Source organism: Oncorhynchus clarkii, chromosome 19 (assembly GCF_045791955.1).
Source record: "Oncorhynchus clarkii lewisi isolate Uvic-CL-2024 chromosome 19, UVic_Ocla_1.0, whole genome shotgun sequence".
Lineage (NCBI taxonomy): Eukaryota > Metazoa > Chordata > Actinopteri > Salmoniformes > Salmonidae > Oncorhynchus > Oncorhynchus clarkii.
The window spans coordinates 9,995,417-10,017,258 of record NC_092165.1 but is presented as its reverse complement, the minus strand read 5'-3'; the positions used below and the strand labels follow the sequence as shown (position 1 = coordinate 10,017,258).

At 42.5% G+C, this 21,842-nt stretch overlaps 1 protein-coding gene across 1 annotated transcript in view; it reads left to right on the top strand.

Moving 5' to 3' along the window:
- Positions 1-21,842, top strand: part of LOC139374121 (rho GTPase-activating protein gacJ-like) — a 29,793-nt gene extending 7,951 nt beyond the window's left edge. The window contains exons 8-10 of the mRNA XM_071115119.1: positions 3,258-3,476; positions 5,409-5,500; positions 20,243-21,842. Coding sequence (XP_070971220.1) covers positions 3,258-3,476; positions 5,409-5,461 — 272 coding nt within the window. The 3' untranslated portion in view covers positions 5,462-5,500; positions 20,243-21,842. The remainder of the gene's footprint in view (positions 1-3,257; positions 3,477-5,408; positions 5,501-20,242) is intronic.

The following is a 21,842-nucleotide window of genomic DNA, read 5'->3' as shown; positions in this document are numbered from 1 at the left end:
TGCTTTTCCAACAGTCTTGAAGGAGTTCCCACATATGCTGAGCACTTGTTGGCTGCTTTTCCTTCACTCTGCGGTCCAACTCATCCCAAACCATCTCAATTGGGTTGAGGCCAGGTCATCTGATGCAGCACTCCGTCGTTCTCCTTTTTAGTCAAATAGCCCTTACACAGCCTGGAGGTGTGTTGGGTCATTGTCCTGTTGAAAAACAAAGGATAGTCCCACTAAGCACAAACCAGATGGGATTGGCATATTGCTGCAGAACGCTGTGGTAGCCTTGTTGGTCAAGTGTGCCTTGAATTCTACATAAATTACCGGCAGTGTCACCAGCAAGGCACCCCCACACCATCACACCTCCTCTTCCATGCTTCATGGTGGAAACTACACATGCAGAGATCATCCGTTCACCTACTCTGCATCTCACAAAGACACAGCGGTTAGAACCAAAAATTGCACGTGGATTCATCAGACCAAAGGACAGATTTCCACCGGTGTAATGCCCATTGCTTGTGTTTCTTGGCCCATGCAAGTCTCTTCTTCTTATTGGTGTCCTTTTAGTAGTGTTTTTTTCTCCTCTGAACAGTTGATTTTGAGATGTGTCTGTTATTTGAACTCTGAGGCATTTATTTGGGATGAAATTTCTGAGGCTGGTAACTCTAATGAACTTACCCTCAACAGCAGAGGTAACTCTGGGTCTTCCTTTCCTGTGGCGGTCCTCATGAGAACCCGTTTCATCACAGCGCTTGATGGTTTTTGCGACTGCACTTGAAGAAACTTTCAAACTTCTTGACATTTTCCGCATTGACTGACCTTCATGTCTTAAAGTAATGATGGACTGTCGTTTCTCTTTACTTGTTTGAGCTGTTCTTGTCATAACATGGACTTGGTCTTTAACCAAATAGGGCTATCTTCTGTATACCACCCTTACCTTGTCACAACAAAACTGATTGGCTCAAATGCATTAAGAAGGAAATAAATTCCACAAATAAACTTTTAAGAAGGTACACCTGTTAATTGAAATGCATTCCAGGTGACTACCTCATGAAGCTGGTTGAGAGAATGCCAAGAGTGTGGAAAGCTGTCATCAAGGCAAAGGGCTACTTTGAAGAATCTCAAATATATAAATAATAAACAAATCAAAATACATATAACACATTTTTTGGTTACTACATGATTCCATATGTGTTATTTCATAGTTTCGATGTCTCCACTATTATTCTACAATGTAGAAAATAGTAAAAAAATAAAGAAAAATACTTGATTGAGTAGGTGTGTCCAAACTTTTGACTGGTACTGTATATATTTGTAACCATATTTGACAAACTATGAAAAACCCGAACATTATCATTAATCCTTGCTAGCATGCAGAGCAATGCCTTGGCCTCTAATTAGTCAGCCACTCTCAACTTGTACCTCTGCCTGTCACTCTCTCATTCTTAGCTTTGGCTCCAGCTGTGAGGGATGACTTGAAACGACCTTAATCTCTACCAACTGCTCCGGCGACCGACCTTGACACTTTATTTTCTCAATTATGGAGTCTGGACCCAGAGACTGCTTTAGCTCTCATCAAGGCTACTTACAGATCTCACTCTCCATTCCCACATTCCCTCGGACAGTAAATTAGCGTGTTGGTTTTGAGTGAGTCGGGGGCCTGGAAGAAACTGACCTATTGACGGGGATTCGTTTTAGCAACCAGCCACTGAGTGCCTTTTCAGGACATTTTGGGGGTTAAAAATGTATTCCCGTTCAAAATATTTTTTTCCTAAACCTAACCTTAACCCCAATCCCAAAACCTAACTCTTAAGCCAAAAATAGGATTTTAACAAATTCAGGACATGAAAAGGACATTGTGGTCCTGATATGGTAGGAAAACATGTACACACACACAGTAGCCAGAGGTGTCACGCCCGCGCCCCCTTTCTGGCGCTCGAGGGTGCCAAGCTGCCCATCATTACGCACACCTGTCACCATAGTTACGGGCATCAGCGCTTCATTGGACTCACCTGGACTCCATCACTTTATTGATTGCCTCCTCTATATCTATCTATTCAATCAAATTTCAATCAAATGTATTTATAAGGCCCTTCTTACATCAGCTGATGTCACAAAGTGCTGTACAGAAACCCAGCCTAAAACGCCAAACAGCAAGCAATGCAGGTGTAGAAGCACGGTGGTTAGGAAAAACTCCCTAGAAAGGCCAGAACCTAGGAAGAAACCTAGAGAGGAACCAGGCTATGAGGGGTGGCCAGTCCTCTTCTGGCTGTGCCGGGTGGAGATTATAACAGAACATGGCCAAGATGTTCAAATGTTCATCGATGACCAGCAGGGTAAAATAATAATAATCACAGTGGTTGTCGAGGGTGCAACAGGTCAGCACCTCAGGAGTAAATGTCAGTTGGCTTTTCATAGCCGATCATTCAGAGTATCTCTATCACTCCTGCTGTCTCTAGAGAGTTGAAAACAGCAGGTCTGGGACAGGTAGAACGTCCGGTGAACAGGTCAGGGTTCCATAGCCCCGTTTGATCCCTGTGTCAGCAATAATGTTATGTTACCCTTGTCCAGACGCTGTCCGTGTTTTGTTTCATGTCTGTTATCTATTAAATATTCACTCCCTGTACTTGCTTCTGGTCTCCCAGCGTCTGTCCTCACAAGAGGTAGCAATGGTGCTTAAAAAATAGCGGTTTACAGATCTGAATAATGCTGCAGATATGTCCAGAACAGCAGTGGTGTTACCCTCCCCCCCTCCCCAGCCTCGTAGCACCCTTGTTCCCCCCCCCCCCCCCCCCTCACCTTGGGTAAGATAATAACGAGGCGGCCATACTTTCCCACAGCTCTTAACCAGCTGTGTGGTGTTGCTCTCCCAGCAAGGCCTGGTCAGTAATCAGGACCTCATTAGGCGACCAACCAGAGGCCTGGGCCTGGATCAGCTGGTTCAGTAGAGGAGAAACCCCCCAACAGTCAAAGTGGGCAGAAACATTCTTGTAGGAACAGAAAGAGAAACACTGCCGGCCAGGAGACTCAGATAGGAAATGCTATCATTATAGTAATGCTTAGGGGTAATGACAAAGCACAGTCTTGCAGAGCAAGGTAAATATGCCTTTCTTAGTCGGAATTTGGGTGAACATGTGTTAAATACAGGTTTATGCAATAATGGGTGTGTTGAAATGTGCTGTGGCAAGCTCTTCAGAGATATTGTGTGTATAATTTGACTATAATATGTTAAGACACTGACATGATTAAACTCTGTACTCACTCTGCAGCAGATAGTGAGAAAATCTCTGACTCCCCACCGCCTGCCAGCCCTGTGGACAAACCTGATGATGGGGCCCCTGGAGATGTGGCCCCTGAGGCCCCAGTGGGGGAGACTGATGATGAGAACACTGTCTCCAATAAGACCTCAGTGGAGTCAGTGGAGGCCAACGAGAGCAACAACAACAACACCAGCATCACCGCCAGGATCGCTTCAACAACTCCAAGAGGTTGGTATAGTTCAATATCTGCTACAACCTCTGTGTGTGTGTCTTTCTGACGGGTTGGGGTAAAGAAGACACATTTCCGTTGAACATTTGTATACATCAAATCAAATCAAATTTATTTATATAGCCCTTCGTACATCAGCTGATATCTCAAAGTGCTGTACAGAAACCCAGCCTAAAACCCCAAACAGCAAGCAATGCAGGTGTAGAAGCACGGTGGCTAGGAAAAACTCCCTAGAAAGGCCAAAACCTAGGAAGAAACCTAGAGAGGAACCAGGCTATGTGGGGTGGCCAGTCCTCTTCTGGCTGTGCCGGGTGGAGATTATAACAAAACATGGTCAAGATGTTCAAATGTTCATAGATGACCAGCATGGTCGAATAATAATAAGGCAGAATAGTTGAAACTGGAGCAGCAGCACAGTCAGGTGGACTGGGGACAGCAAGGAGTCATCATGTCAGGTATTCCTGGGGCATGGTCCTAGGGCTCAGGTCCTCCGAGAGAGAGAAAGAAAGAGAGAATTAGAGAGAGCATATGTGGGATGGCCAGTCCTCTTCTGGCTGTGCCGGGTGGAGATTATAACAGAACATGGCCAAGATGTTTAAATGTTCATAAATGACCAGCATGGTCGAATAATAATAAGGCAGAACAGTTGAAACTGGAGCAGCAGCACAGCCAGGTGGACTGGGGACAGCAAGGAGTCATCATGTCAGGTAGTCCTGGGGCATGGTCCTAGGGCTCAGGTCCTCCGAGAGAGAGAAAGAGAGAAGGAGAGAATTAGAGAACGCACACTTAGATTCACACAGGACACCGAATAGGACAGGAGAAGTACTCCAGATATAACAAACTGACCCTAGCCCCCCGACACATAAACTACTGCAGCATAAATACTGGAGGCTGAGACAGGAGGGGTCAGGAGATCTTCTTCTAACGTCATGGTATCTATGGCTATTGATGCCGTTAATTGAATATTGTTCCTCGCCGTTTAAAAAAAGTGGCCAAAAACAAATCACATCTCTCTTTTCGCTTCTTTGCGTCATTTGAAAACACAACGAGACAGATTGGTTTATCCACTTCCTCTTTCTCTGTAATTGACTCAGGGATACAATGTTGAACAGAAGTGTTCTACTATGCCTTGAACATTCCTCTCCTGGGGAGAATGTAATTAACACAGCATGGTGATAGCACCACAACTCCCAGACTATGTCCATATCTCAGCGTGAAGGATTCCTCTATAATTGGGTGGTGAAGACTGAACCAACAACTCAACACGACAGTTAGTTCAAGCTGTCGTTTTCTAAAGCAACATTCAGTTGGGCTCTAATAGTGGTGGTGCTTGAGTCAGTTTTGAATGTCTGGTCAAAACCGATGGAAAGCATCACTATATGGTCAAGCCATGGCAAGTGAAAGGCAGTGGTTAGCAGCAGATGTGTGTGTTTGACCCTTCCCCTTTACTAAGACATGTCGCAGAGCTCAAACGAAGAGAGAACACCAGTTGTCCTTTCAGCCGTTCAGCGGTCCAAAAATGCATGAAACATTTTGTAAACCGTGGCTGTAGGGTCACTCGTAAGGATGGCTGTAGGGTCACTCGTAAGGATGGCTGTAGGGTCACTCGTAAGGATGGCTGTAGGGTCACTCGTAAGGATGGCTGTAGGATTCCATTGTTTAGTCCCACTACTGTCAGATGGTTCTACAGTATATGATTCAGAACACATGTTCTACCATCGCATCAGTATTGAATGTTCTACTTTGGCAGGGATCCTGACTGTAGGTCTGCTGCCATTACTCAAGCATCCTTCAGTACCCATTAGCAGGTGAAATGTAGCCATAGATCTAGGGTTAAAACTCCCCACGGCCATCACTTCATCTATGCCCTGTCTCCTCATTATTTTGTTTCTCTCACACACACTTTCTCTCTCTCTCACACACTTTCTCAGGACGGGCCATAACCAGCAGCTTCTCTGAGGTTCCTCTGGACAACCCGGCCTAAAAGAGATCCTTCTTTATCTGCAGCCCCTTCACAACCACGGTAAGCCCCCATCGGACCCCCAACCTCCCCCTGCAGCTGCTGAACTACTTCCCCAGCTCAGGTGTTAGTAAACGGATCAGCCCCCCCCCCCCCTACCAGCCAGGTCAGCAGGCCGCAAACGACTTCTGCTGGAAGTGCCAGATATGTTACTGAACCGGTCTCCCTGAATTAACATTGCAGTATAAATAGGACGTCATAACCACCAATCTACCGGTACATATATATATATATATTCCTTATATTCCTTGAAGGGATGTTTGTGGTTGTTGATGCATCTGGACTCAACTCTCCATTGACGGTCATAAGATATTGCAGCATATATCAAAGTTGAATTTCTTGTGTAGGGAGGATTTATATAGGCTCCAGGTTGAGTGAGAGGGACACATGAAGGCGTATTTTATAACCTATTTATTGGACAGAGGTCGTTTAGCCTCTACAAGAACAAGTCATACAGTTAGAAGGAAACGACCACAACTTGCACATCAAATATCATTCACAAACTACCAAACAGCTCCCAACCCTCTTCAAGATCACCTTGCCCACTTGCCGCTAAACAATGCATTTCCGATTTCCACTCATACTCTCTCATACAGTTGTTCTGCTCATAACTCTGCCTCTTATCTCATTTCGATCAGGCACTCCAGCTATATTCGTCAGACAGACCCCAGCAGCTTGGGTCCTCTCAGACAGTCAGTTAGCCAGTCAGTCAGTCAGTCAGACAGGAAGTTATAACTATAGCCCCCTGCACCTGTGTCTCTCTTCTCTCTGAAGCCTGCCGCCACTACAGTGCTGCAGCCCAGGGCCTGGACCCTGAAGACCTGAGGAATCCATTCCACTCTTAACAGCCGATGATATGCCCAGATCTTAAGCCCGCCGCCGAGACGCAACGTGTTAACAGTCACAGGTTGCGTCCCATTTCACAAAAAAGCAAACCCCCAGAAATCCCTGTTATCTCACGTCCATCAGGGGTTGTCAGTCCTTCACTTTTTCTCACCTCTCTCTTCCTCCCCTCTTTCTCTATCGCTCAGTCAGTAGTTTTGCTTGGCCTGCTTTTTTGGGTGACCCTTAAGATGATGTGTAGTATTGACATTTCCTCATACAGTATAGTAGAATCACATAATGTAGAAAGATGTCTAGAGGTCTCATAAAACTACATTTACAGCAGAATAAATTAGGTCTCATAAAACTGCATTTACAGCAGAATGAATTAGGTCTCATAAAACTACATTTACAGCAGAATGAATTAGGTCTCATAAAACTAAATTTACAGCAGAATGAATTAGGTCTCATAAAACTACATTTACAGCAGAATGAATTAGGTCTCATAAAACTACATTTACAGCAGAATGAATTAGGTCTCATAAAACTACATTTACAGCAGAATGAATTGGGTCTCATAAAACTACATTTACAGCAGAATGAATTAGGTCTCATAAAACTACATTTACAGCAGAATGAATTAGGTCTCATAAAACTACATTTACAGCAGAATGAATTAGGTCTCATAAAACTACATTTACAGCAGAATGAATTAGGTCTCATAAAACTACATTTACAGCAGAATTAATTTGGTCATGTAGGAGAGTGCAATTAGAAGAGACGGCTACTGCCTAGCACCACTGACAAACCTGTCCTTTTTGGGTATTTAGGAAAGGCTGGATAAGAAGCGTGGGGATTTGTAAGGCAGCCCGTTGCTCCATCCCGGTGGGAAGAATAGTCAGGGTTCCCCCTTTTTCTCCCTCCCTCCCTCTCTCTTTCTTTCTTTTTTCTTTCTCTCGCTCTCCACCCTCCAGGATGGTTTGAGCAGGAGATTTAGAATGAGGGTCAGTAAGGGGAGAATAGATTTTTATGTTTTAATAATGCAGGTATGCCTGTGTACACTATGCATGTACACTAATATGCACAGTGTAGCCATAGTCATTCTTAAAGATGACTGACATGTCTCCAATCTCCGTCTTTAAGGTAGGGGAAAACGTGAGAGAAAGTCTTGCTAGCTTCAAGTAAGGTGGCTATGCTGTGTATGTAATTACAATCATTGCCTTCAGGCTGCCATAATTAGTTCATTAGAGGATTGGATAATTGGTCCAGACAGAGCCACTCTCTGAAGAAATTACTTCCTTGGTTCAGAGTATTTTACAGTACACAAGGCCCCATGCACCTCACTGTCCCAGGATCCATTGCATGTGATTTATTTACATATATATTTAACAGAATCGTTGGAGACAGAGTTGACCATGTAGATGGAGAATAACTAACCGTAGATAATATATGACGACGTTAATAATCCTACATGTGTAATGTAGCAAAATACAGCTGTTAAAATAACATGTTTTATGCTAGTTTCTATTTACCTATGTCACAGTCGTGTATTATCACATATACACACCGTTTAACATTTTAGTTCCTGGAGATTCTGGTACGTAATTTCTCCTATGCCTTTGACTTACACAAACAGTGGGAGCTGAGTCTACCAGGGATACTTTCTAGCAGCAGGTCATTGATATGGTTTAGAGTTTCACACTGGGGGAGTGGTATTGGATCACGGCAACTACAGCGGCATTATTTATATTTCGGCAATGGAAAGCAAGTATGCCCACTGATAGGCTTGGTAGTTACACTCATAGGATAAAGGGTTCCAAATGTGTTATTTGGCTGTCCCCATAGGAAAACCCTTTTTTGTTCCAGGTTGAACACTTTTTGGTTACAGGTAGAACCCTTTTGAGTTCCATGTAAAAACCCTTTGTGGGAACATTCTACATGGAACACAAAAGGGTTCTTCAAAGGGTTCTCCTATGGCACGTGTCAAACTCATTCCACGGAGGGCCGAGGATTTTCGCTCCTCCTTTGTACTGAATTGATGAATTAATGTCAACCTGGTTGTCTAGGTCTTAATTGAAAGGAAAAACCAAAAACCAGCAGACACTAGGCCCTCCATGGAATGAGTTTGACACCCCTGTCCTATATGGGGACAGCCGAAGAACCCTTTTAGGTTCTAGATAGCACCTTTTTTTCTAGTTATTAACTCTATATTCTCAATACAGTGGAAAAGACTGGATGATACAGCTGCTTCAGCGGTGGATTTCACATTTAGCATGAGGAGAAAATGCCCTTCTTGGAAGTCAAGCTGGGCCTTGCTCATAAACAATAACAAAAGCGGTCTATTTTGTGCTTTACATGCATAGAAAACAGACTGAATCAACCTTGAAGGAGACATAAAAAGGAAAGAAAGAGAAAAGCAAGAAACAACCAGTCCTTTCTTCCTTCCACCTGGTTTAGGTAGTGATGAGCAAGCTGGAAAGCCTGCACTTGAAAGGTCTCTTGTCTCCCCCATCCAGGGGAGATAATGGACATGACCTGACAGCTCATGAAACAGCATAATTAGCTGGTTAGGCCGGCTGTGTTATTTTCCAATCGGGTTTGCTTTCATGCTGTCAGCTCACGGGGGTTATCATAAATTTGACTGGAATAGACCGTTGGTCCAGAGAGCGAGACGAGAAAATGTGGACAAGCCTAGCTAGTAATTAGTGTGGGCTATTTTATTGTTCGAGAGGGGATTTCGTTCGATGTGATTGGACACACAGGTTCAAAGACAGGGCAAGGCTGTGTAGAGACTCAGAGGTCAAGGGTCAGATTATACCTCATGTGTTTATGAACAGATCTACTAACTTTGCTTAGATATATTTGTCATTCATCTTCTCCAAAATAAATATTTTTCTTGTTTATGTAGTGGCAATGCTGTCCCCAGTAATAAAAAAGAAACCAGACCTCCATTTTGGGGTTTGAGACCACCGTTTTGGACGTCCCAATGGCTCTATGGCAGTGTGAGAGGGGGCCTGGGCTCAGTAATAACAGTGGCTGGGTGCTGCTGGGTGGTGTTTCCTGCATGTGTGGGTTTTGATGAGGTGATGGAGATGACAGGGCTCTGTCATGTCACCTGACTGGCTTGATGTTTTATCACAGGGAGGGACTAGTGGAAAGGCAGGCTGGAAAGGCCCCTTACACACACACACACACACACACACACACACACACACACACACACACACACACACACACACACACACACACACACACACACAGGACAGAAACAGCTGGTGTCAGCTGATCCCAAATCTGCCTCTTGTGTCCTGAGAAACACAACAATGTTAGCCCACTAAGCTAAAAGCCTAAGCATTCGCTTGGGGAGCTAACACAAGTCTTCAGGCCTCAGGCAGCTACTCATCAGACAAGCTTGATTCCCCAAACCATTACATAAGCAGTGCACTCTCTGCCCTGGCTCACCAACTGAGTTAGACATTGTGCAGGGCTCCACACTGAGAATCATTCAACAATAGACCAGCTCAGGTTGTGTAATATGACAACAGCTGCATGTATCTACAGACTGATATTTATAATGTTATATTAGATTAGTATTAGGTCGTATTGTGTGGCTCACATAGCACAAGTAGTCCTCTATTCTGACAATTACCTAGTTAATACAGTATATAGCCATGAGATGAAACACTTATTGGGTTTGAATCAGATTAAAACACACATGTTTGTGTTGGTGGCTGACTGCTGCCTGTTACCGAAGTTTGAAGGTGGAGAGCGTGGAGTCAGGTTTCAGTGTTGATGGTACTTACTGTAACTGTCTGAGGATCCCAAAAGCCCTATGACAAAATGGTGTCTCTGGCGTCTAGTTTTTTAATGTGATACTGTTATATACAGCCTCTGGATGTTACTGTTAGCCACTGTTGTTCAAAACACATTTCTTTGATCATGAAATGCATGCATCTGGTTTGACATGAATTCCTGACCTGATGTCAACTTGTAATCCCTAAATTCCATTACTGACTGAAAGACCACATAATGAGCATCTTCATAGTCATTGTTTATCACACAACACTGTCAAATGACACCCCACATCTCATTTTGTAAAGCCATTACCCTCAACATTTCGTACACCCCTTCTTTAATCCCTTGTGCCCTACTTATTTAAACCAGCGCAACACAGAAGGTCTTGAATTGCCTCCCTGTCTCTGTTTCTACTCAGCCAGTGTGTTGAGAGATGCAGAGTAAAGCTTCCCTTTGATGCTCAGATAATGAGTTAAAGGCCTTCAGACACGCCCTATGCTGGCTGGGCTCCACACACACACACACACACACACACACACACACACACACACACACACACACACACACACACACACTGGCCTGGGTCCCCTCCTACATTGAAGTCACTGGAGGCTCATAGTAATGGCTGGAATGGAGTCATTGGAATGGTATAAACCACATGGAAACCACGTGTTCGATACCATTCCATTGACTCCATTACATTCATTATTTTTGTGCCGTCCTCCCCTCAGCAGCCTCCACTGTTTGACGTTACTGTGCTGCATCCATCACAGATGGTTGATTTCTCTGTAAGTCCTCACACCTTGTTTGTTTGCCTCTATTTGTAGTGCTGATCCAGGCCGGATTGTAGTGGGATAGGTCTAGCAGTGGATCTATTGACATATACAGGACCAGACACACCTACTCATTCAAGGATTTTTCTTTATTTTTACTATTAAAACTATTAAATAATACATATGGAATCATGTAGTAACCAAAAAAGTGTTAAACAAATCAAAATGTATTTTACATTTGAGATTCTTCAAAGTAGCCACCCTTTGCCTTGATGACAGCTTTGCACACTCTTGGCATTCTCTCAACCAGCTTCATGAGGTAGTCACCTGGAATGCATTTCAATTAACAGGTGCGCCTTGTTAATTTGTGGAGTTTGAGCCAATCAGTTGTGTTGTGACAAGGTAGGGGTGGTATACAGATATAGCCCTATTTGGTAAAAAAAAAAAACAAGTCCATATTATGGCAAGAACCGCTCAAATAAGCAAAGAGAAACGACAGTCCATTACTTTAAGACATGAAGGTCAGTCAATCCAGAACATTTCAAGAACTTTGAAAGTTTCTTCAAGTGCAGTCACAAAAACCATCAAGCGCTATGATGAAACTGGCTCTCATGAGGACCACCACAGGAAAGGAAGACCCAGAGTTACCTATGCTGCAGAGGATAAGTTCATTAGTTACCAGCCTCAGAAATTGCAGCCCAAATAAATGCTCCACAGAGTTCAAGTAAGATACACATCTCAACATCAACTGTTCAGAGGAGGCTCCTTGAGTCAGGCCTTCACGGTCGAATTTCTGCAAAGAAACCACTTCTAAAGGACACCAATAAGAAGAAGAGATTTGCTTGGGCCAAGAAAAACGCCAAGAAAAACGAGCAACATTAGACCATATCACCTCCAGGCTGGAGGTGTGTTGGGTCATTGTCCTGTTGAAAAACAAATGATAATTGATAGTGTCTTATTTGACCAATAAGGAGAGTGAAGGAGTGCTGCAGCAGATGACCTGGCCTCCACAATCACCCGACCTCACCCCAATTGAGATGGTTTGGGATGAGTTGGACTGCAGAGTGAAGGAAAAGCAGCCAACAGCTAGGCAAGCATATGTGGGAATTCTTTCAAGACGTTTGGAAAAGCATTCCAGGTGAAGCTGGTTGAGAGAATGCCAATAATTCGAATTTTTGAACACTTGTTTGGTTACTACACGATTCCATATGTGTTATTTCATAGTTTTGATGTCTTCACTATTATTCTACAATGTAGAAAATAGTTAAAATAAAGAAAAAGTTGGTGTAGGTGTGTCAAATGTTGACTAGTACTGTACATCTACATGTACAGTGCATTCGGAAAGTATTCAGACCCCTTGACTTTTTCCACATTTTGTTACGTTCCAGCCTTATTCTAAAATGGATTAAATAGTTTTTTTTGTCCTCATCAATCTACACACAATACCCCATAATGACAAAGCAAAAACAGGTTTTAAGTACACCCCTTGAATTAAAAAAATTCTAATAACTGAAATATAACATTTACACAAGTATTCAGACCCTTTACTCTGTACTTTGTTGAAGCACCTTTGGCAGCGATTACAGCCTCATGTCTTCTTGGTTATGACGCAACAAGCATCGCACATCTGTATTTGGGGAGTTTCTCCCATTCTTTGCAGATCCTCTCAAGCTCTGTCAGGTTGAATGGGGAGCGTCGCTGAACAGCTATTTTCACGTCTCTCCAGAGATGTTTGATCAGTTTGAAGTTTGGGCTTTGGCTGGGCCACTCAACGATCTTCAGAGACATGTCCTGAAGCCATTCTTGCGTTGTCTTGGCAGTGTGCCAAGGGTCGTTGTCTTGTTGGACGGTGAACCTTCGCCCCAGTCTGAGGTCCTGAGCGCTCTGGTGCAGGTTTTCATCAAGGATCTCTCTGTTATTTGCTTCGTTCATCTTTCCCTCGATCATGACTAGTCTCACAGTCATGCTGCTGATAAACATCTCTACAGCATGATGCTGCCACCACCATGCTTCACCGTAGGGATGGTGCTAGGTTTCTTCCAGACGTGACGCTTGGCATTCAGGCCAAAGAGTTCAATCTTGGTTTCATCAAATCATAGAATCTTGTTTCTCATGGTCTGAGAGTCCTTTAGGTGCCTTTTGGCAAACTCCAAGTGGCCCGTCATGTATGTGCCTTTTACTGAGGAGTGGCTTCCTTCTGACCACTCTACCATAAAGGCCTGATTGGTGAAGTGCTGCAGAGATGGTTGTCCTTCTGGAAGTTTCTCCCATCTCCATAGAGGAACTCTGGAGTTCAGAGTTAACATAGGGTTCTTGGTCACCTCCCTAACCAAGGCCCTTCTCACCCGATTGCTCTGTTTGGCCAGGTGGCCAGCTCTAGGAAGAGTCTTGTTGGTACCCTTCCCCAGATCTCTGCCTCGACACAATCCTGTCTCAGAGCTCTACGGACAATTCCTTCTACCTCATGGCTTTGTTTTTGCTCTGACGTGCACTGTCAACTGTGGGACCTTATATAGACAGGTATCCAAATCATGTCCAATCAATTGAGTTTACTATAGGTAGACTCAAATTAAGTTGTAGAAACATCTCAAGGATGATCAATGGAAACAGGATGCACCTGAGCAAAGTTTTAAGTCTCATAGAAAAGGGTCTGAATACTTATGTAAATAAATTATTTTCCTAATACATTTCTAAAACCTGTTTTCGCTTTGTCATTATGGGATATTGTGTGTAGATTGATGAGGGGAAAAAATGTAATCCATTTTAGAATAAGGCTGTAAAGTAACAAATGTGGAACAAGTTAAGGGGTCTGAATGCTTTTCGAATGCACTGTTTATTCAATCTTTGACACTCTTACTGACAGTTGTGGCTGCTTTGTGTGATGTATTGTTGTCTCTACCTTCTTAGCCTTTGTGCTGTTGTCTGTGCCAATAATGTTTGTACCATGATTTGTGCTGCTTCCATGTTGTGTTGCTACCATGCTGTGTTGTTGTCTTAGGTTTCTCTTTATGTAGTGCTGTGTTTTCTCTCTTGTCCTGATGTGTGTTTTGTCCTATATTTATTTTTTATTTTTATCCCAGCCCTTGTCCCCACAGGAGGACTTGTGCCTTCTGGTAGGCCATCATTGTAAATAAGAATTTGTTCTTAACTGACTTGCCTAGTTTAATAAAGGTTAAATAAATAAATAAATATTCCACATGGGAGTATATTCACTTTTGGTTGGTAGGCAGAAACAGAAACACTTCCTACAACTCAGCTGTCTTTTCCTTTGGCTTTAGTGGTCAGGCGTGTTTCGGACGATCTAAATGTGTTTAGAATGCAAGAGGGTAAATTTACAAGAGGGCCACGTACAGGTGCTATTTAATCTATTATAAACATTTGGCTCACCCAAGGCTTCCTGTTAGCTTTGCATCTGTCATAACCTGGTCGTAGCCCTTTGCCCTTTTCCAGTAAAACATTTTTTTTTTTACCAACACTTAGTGAAACCATTAGTATATTTAACCATTACTATATTTAAACGTTAGGAGGCAGCCCTGCCTCACAGTACAGTACACAGCTGCTAGTGTGGGTGGAATGTAGCTAATGTAGCTAGCTAGCTGCTCGCTATTGAAACACTATCCCTTTCTGTGGCAGAGGTCAGAGCAACCTGGGTGTCAAATTAATCTTGTGAAAAAGCCAATAACTGAGTGAAATAGACATTTGCTAGTTCAGCCAGTTGATTTAGTGGTAGTTGTTTGCTGTAACAACTCTAAGTATACAAGTCAATCAAAGACAAAATTCAGATAACCCCTTAGCTAGTTTAGATACAGTTTGGCTCATTGACTATTATGGATCTCCACCAATGTTAACCTTGACAAATGGGGTCAAGTCAAACAGATGCTTGAGAGCTATCTATAACCAATAAGGAACTCCAACCTCCTTCTCCAACCACTGTCTCTCTCTCTCTCTCTCTCTCTCTCTCTCTCTCTCTCTCTCTCTCTCTCTCTCTCTCTCTCTCTCTCTCTCTCTCGCTGTGTTTGAATTATAGTTTAGCTGTTTTATCATATCACATATCACACCAAACTCATATAGTCGCCTAAAATATAGCCTTCCGTTGCTATCAAACTCTTGTTGCGTAGTAAGCTGATTAGCCTTGTTCATTAGCTTTCTGTAGAATACAAGGGAGTATAATTGAGACATTGATTTGAGTATCTATTGCTAGCCCTGGTCTGTGATATTTTTACACACTATACTGTGCCTCTCTTTATGAAAGGAAGTATCTCTCCTTTATGTGACCTAAAACCATGCCCCAACCCATTAGTCATATCGGCAGTGCATTTACCACTGCTATCTGGTCCAGAGATCAGTCAGATCTAGTTTGTATAATACCACACACATCTCACGTGTTCACTTCCTGAACTTGTCTCCACATCACAAAACAGCTAGGTGGGGTCGGTCCAACTTCCTGCTTGGGTTCCTTAACCTTCAGTGACCCTTTGCGGTGGGAGCTAAGTGAAAAGGTCAGAGGTCAGCGCAACCTAATTAAAGGGTATACGTTGACCACAAGGAGAGTGATGTACTCCCTGTGTCCTAGGAGACACACCCACATTCTTTAGTGGTCACTGAGACATGTCCATGCAGAGGTTGAGCTAGAGGGAATTGTCCTCAAGGAACATCTAGACCTGCACACACTTAAAGCTGCAATATGTAACTGTTTGGGGGACACGACAAAATTCACATAGAAATGTGTCATTCTCAACTCTAAGAAGTGGTAGATATGTTCTAGGTGCATTATTTCTATACTCCCGTTCTTACCTTTCGTAGTTGCGAATTTTACTTTCTGTTTCATACACCGGCTTCAAACAGCAACATATTTTTTGTATTTTCATAAGATATTTCACAGCGATTTAGATGGTATAATGATTCTCTACACTATACATTGCCTGTTTGGTCACATAAACTAAAATTAGGCAAACTATTAGAATTTTAGCAACCAGGAAATGGCAGAGCGATTTCTGCATATTGCACCTATAAACATACAGATGCCACACACACACACACACACACACACACACACACACACACACACACACACACACACACACACACACACACACACACACACACACACACACACACACACACACACACACACACACAGCCAGGTAAAGGAAAATAATTCTTAAGAACTCACTTTTACAATTTCACTGTTCACCATACCCTCTACCTAACCCATTATGGATGGATGTCAGAGGACGGTGACCTCTGACCTTTTTTGAGTGTTTATTTTAGACTCTTCCCAAGAGTTCCACCGTAGCGGTCACATTTTCCCTTCTCTCTCTTGTATTCCCGCCATGCTAGCAGACGGCTGGTTGCCAAGTGCTGTAAGACACACACCATTATTGACTTCGCTTTAGGAGCTGAATAATAATAATAATAATACCGGTCTGTCAACAAAGGAACGCAGACGATAGAATGGCAATGGCAATAAAATAATATGGCTATAAGTTTGATATGCTACATGGAAATGGTATTTACACCTTGGTAGCATAGCTTGTCAGAGGTCACCCAGGTTCCATAGCTCTCTAAATAGTGTTCGACACAGGGTTTTCCAAATAGCACCTATCTTCATTGCATTGTGTGTGTGATCTGGTAGCATGCTATGATGTGATGCCCACTTTGCCCAGACACTATTCCTAGAGATAGAGGCTACTACTCTATTCTATTATTGCATCTGGATGTTCCACTGAGCTTTACAAAGGAGACCAGGCCAAAGGGCAGTCTATTGCAGATGTCGGATCTTAATTTGAGACAGTTTGCAACAGGAAATGTGGATTATAATTCATCTACATTTTTGTAAGGGTAATTACATATTTCGTAAGGGAAAATCAAGTCTGAAATTTCATTGTGGAATTACTTAGCCTTTTTGAACCTCAAATAGTCCACGAGTTTTAAATGTCCTGCATTGCAGGAAAGTTCTCCTGCAACAGGGTGATCAAATTAAGATCCTACATCTGTACCTATACTCTGTAGTAGAAATCCGGTATCCTAGACTAACAATGAAGGACAATAATCCAGTCATTGAACAAAACCCTTACAGTTCCTCTGACCAACACCATCTGTCACTTCCAGTTGTTTTACAAACAGTCAGCTTTGAGTACCTACTAAGAGTTCAGAAAATCATTTGTTGGGAGGTGCAGTTAGTCGAACGTCTCTAGTAGTCAGCAGAACTAATGTCGGGCTTTGTTTACTGAACAGAATTCCCCTGGGGCAGGATTATCCAGATAATCTCCGGGGAATTGAGTCCGCCTGCTAAATGCCGGATTAGGGAAGTGGCCGATCCTTTCAGCTCCTCTAGAGCCCCTGGGCTCAGTTTTTCAAAAGTTATCTAGCCGGATTTTGGCAATTGGATACGATTTAAATTAATAGAACGGGTGTTCCCAATTCAAGTCAATAATTACTCTGTTCTATTCATTCTATTTCTATGCAGTTAATCCTATCCGATAGGTGAAATCCAGATAGATAACTGGGCCCTGGTGATGCCCATACTGTCACCTTTCTATGTACAAAGCAATAAGTACTGTGGATGGATTTAGTCTTAGTTCCTGACATGGTATTTCTATTCTCATGAGCCATAACCAAATCTCTACATCAGTCAAGAGAGAATATGGTATTTCCAACTATCTTACTATCTCTGGATGGACTGAAGTCATAGTACCAAACCAGTCATCGTTCTGATCTCATTGACAGTCCCCATGTGGTCAGATTCTGTCCTGGAGGCACACTGTTTGGAAGGAGCAGCAGCCATAACAGCTTAATGTCCATCCCCATAATGCAATACCGTCTGTGACTTCAATAGTATGTAAGCGATAGACCTGTCACCATCCCCTGCTTGTTGTATTTTCAGCCGGTGTCCCCATCCAACAAAATTGGTTGTTTTAGCATTCCTGTCCACTCCTCCTGGGTCGAACCTACTCTCCGGGCCTCTGGGCCTACTGTGATCAGAGACTTGGTGAAAGATGGACATTCACCTGCTGGTATCGCCTCAAGCATCAGCTCCAACCTCCAACATTCCTTCCTCAGGCCCAAACTGACGAGTCACACCACGGCTTAATATGCCTGTGTCTTTCAGTGTGTTTGTCATCTCAGTTGGGGGACTTTTCTCCCCACTCTCCAGGTGTAAGAACAGTTTACTTTAAATGAACGCTTTAGGTATGTTACACTATTGCTACATTTTGATGTGTGTTTATGGTTTTAAAATGGAGATGTTTGATAGTGAAATGTTACTAGTTGAGAAATAGTAATGCAAGTTGACGCAGGGCTGTGCATATTCATGACTGATGAATTTGGCTTTTGTTGTTATATTGCACATAAACCTATTAGAAGAAACATTGTAGAATTAAATGAACTTGCGGTTGTGTTCTTCCTCAGCAAGCTTTCCCATTGATATTAACAACTGCATACTAAATATGTAGTGAAGCGCTGAATTGCTTTGACCTAAAAGATATTACGATTAGCTATTAAACTTTTCAGCACTTAACCTTTCAGTTGTTAATCTGTCAGATCAAACAGGTTTTGCGTCCCTAGTTATTTTCTCTCATCGGTTATTTTGCTGTTTTTACATGCCCATACTAATAGGTAGGTAATTAGCTTAGACACATGCATTGCCCTTTCATTCAAAGTGTTTCCAAAAACGTCTTTATGGAAACGTCTTCTGACAAAATGGACAATTACAGTTCTATTGTATTCTACCATGCAGTGTAGGAATATTGACTGCATAGAACAGGTAGTTTAGAGGAGACCGTTGTGATGACGAGTGGACGTTTCCAAAAGGCCAGATCTGCTTTACTGCACGCTGTAAAAGCCCAGAGGAGATGGAAAGAGCGGTGATAAATTGTCATGTTTGAAACTTTCCCTCTGTGATGTCATAAAGCAATAATAAAACAGGTATATAGTCCGTTTAGGACAGAAAGGATTTCGGATTTCACTTAGTTTCCACCTGTTTTTAGAGGGGGGTAAAGGTGAAGGTAGTAAACAGGTTTATGCAGGTTGTAGGTAATGAGACTGAAAACCGGTTGAGGTTTTGGTCTATTACTATCCGTTAACAGCTACAGTTCAAACACTTGACTCCTAGGCCTTACTACAATGTGAGCAATCTAATCAATTGTAATCACTACTTTTGTAACCCAACATTTGAGCTATTGTTCAGAGACCAGATTGAGGAGGTGGTAGTCTCTCGCTGGACTCAGGTTAGCCTTAGTAGCATTTTCCCCAGAGTCACTAAATCCCCAGTGGAATGTCAAGCCTTTCAGTGACTAGGTTTCTCCTTCACTATAGTAACTGCCTAACTGGGAGTTCTCTCCACACAGATCCCTATCTGTTCCTATATGGCTCAACTTTAGCTCAGTTTAGCCCAGCCACTTTACAGAGCTGTGCGAGAGCTCACCTGTCCTGCAATATGCAATCAGACCCTTAGTAATCACATAAGCTCTGCAATATGCAATCAGCCTCTTAGTAATCACATTAAGCTGTTCTCTGTTACCTGGTCTCCTTTTTATTGCATGCATTTGAGATTACCGGGGGGTCACATTTGAAAGTGCAACGGCAGGATATAGGAGCTGTGAGGATGAGACACTCCTACAGCATGGTCGGTTTTCATTGATTTGGTCATGTACTATAGACTGCACACCATCCATATCCAATGAACACCTGTGAGCTGCCTTCAATTCGTATTTGGGTATGTAGGAGTTTTATGTATGAAATCTGTACACTCAGCTTTCTGTCAATCTAAAAGTTAATCTAGTCTAAGTCATCAATGGCTTTTTAAGGAGTTGAACCACCTCAACTCCACGGTCTTCACACCTAGGGGGCATACACCGGTTCGAAGAATCCATAAAAGGGTCATCATAAATCAATTCAATAGAGTTTTTTTTTTTTTCCCATGTCCGGTATCCTGTCCCTCAAACAGATGTTTCAGCACAGGTGTCAAAGGTCAAAGGCCACGTAAACATGGTCAAAGCAGAAGGCACGGCAGGGGATTACAGGTGACGAGAGCCAGGACAGTGGTGTCGCAGAATGACTAAGGACACAACTGTCCAGGACAATCCAGCCAGGTAGAAATATAGATGGAGGAAACTGCCAGGTAGAAATATAGATGGAGGAAACTGAGGAGAAAGTTAAAAAGCCCTGAAAGGTGGCCCAGTTTGATCTCCCCCATCGTGACGCTCCATCGATTACAAAGCAGGATTAGCAAAGGTTGAAGCTAAGTGCTTTACAGATGAATAACTGTTCTGCACAACAAAATGAATCATTTGAATCGTGAGTGACCCACTGACTTCATGCTGACTTCCACGTTGTTTTTCTTTGTGTTCTTTAGGCGGAAGATAAAACGTGACGTCAAAGGTCAAGTCATCGGAGACGCCTGAAAACAAAGTATTTCTTTCAATTCATATTATATAGGCTAGTTGATTAAGTTGATGTTTTCTCTGTCTATAAACAGTTTAACTATTGTTGTCTTTTATATCTCAGGAATGGAAATGCTAAGTTAAATTTCACTTTTATTATTGACTTTTATTATACTGTATTTTTGTTATCGCAGCCTTCGGAGTTAATACGCCTAATTTTGATTCATTCATTTAAATTCTAAACATATGCCCTGCGTCACAGGGTCCATGTCTCTTGTGTGTGTGTATATAGTATAGATAGGAATGTATGTCTTTAGGGGAGAGTAGCAGTGTCAGAATGTGTTCATGTTGTTATTCTGATTTACTTAAGATTTATACCATGGCATTGTTAAATACTGATTTCTGATTGGCTTGAAGGGCATTCTAGAAAGCTGCCTTATTTATTTACATAAACTCATATGAAGTCATATGAAATATGAGGTCATGTATGAACTTAAAATTGTTAACATCTCTGTTTCCAAGATACATTTTTTGGGAAATCAGTTTCAAATCTTTCTGCAGATTTTTCACATTCCCCCTCAAGCTATATTGTCAATTCATTTGTCTTTTTGAAAAAACGGCAATACTTCCATCGTCATGTTCTGTACATTTTATTTGCATGGATTTGATTACATCCTTTTTGGCTGTTTTTGATGTAAGTAGCTAGATAAATGTAGTGAATGTGTCACAATATGTCTGTTATTGGGCGATCTAAATCCTACTCAGCATGAAGCTTGTGTTTTATTCATGTTCTTCAACTTCCCCTCGTGTCATCTGGGCCTCGTTCAGGAGCCAAACGTTGTGGAAACCCTTCAGATAGAAATGTCCTGATTAGAGCTGACGTGATTCCTGATTCCGCATCTCACAGAGGCATGTCTATTCTGCAAAATATATTTCTGAACGTTTCACAATGTTGAGCCCTGCTAAATGCAGCCCTGGTCCCCAACATACAGTGAACTGGACCCTGCTATTGCGAGGCCACCTGTTTAATACCCTCATGAATTAGAAACCAGGCTATCAAGCCAATCCACTGCATCTCCATCCAAGACGACATCCTAAAAGGCTTATGGGTGGATTGCTCTGGATGATGCTAATAGCAGCAGATATGCTATAATTTACACGTAGTAAAACACAACAACCAAAAGGAGAGGAAAGGGAGGCCAGGGCTAGAGACAGTCCAAGCCAAGAAGATAGCAGTGTTGGTTCGTGATCCAGGGGAAATGAAAGTGATACTGTGATATAGCCTAGCTATGACGGATTGGAAAGAAACAGCTGGGAGAGGTGGGATACAGGAGAGAACTCCAAACTGTTTCCTTTACAGGATAGTTTCTCCTCTTTCTACACACTCATTCACAAACATCCCAATGTAGTGTGTGAAATTCTACTTCCTTTTTTCATGCATCAAGTCGGAAATCTTGACACAAATCAAATGTAAAAAGCTAAGGAGTCCAGAAGACGTTTCCATAAATAATGCTCTGTCTAGAACACCTGTTTCTCTTGTTTGTACATTTGAATAAATCTATCAAAAACATC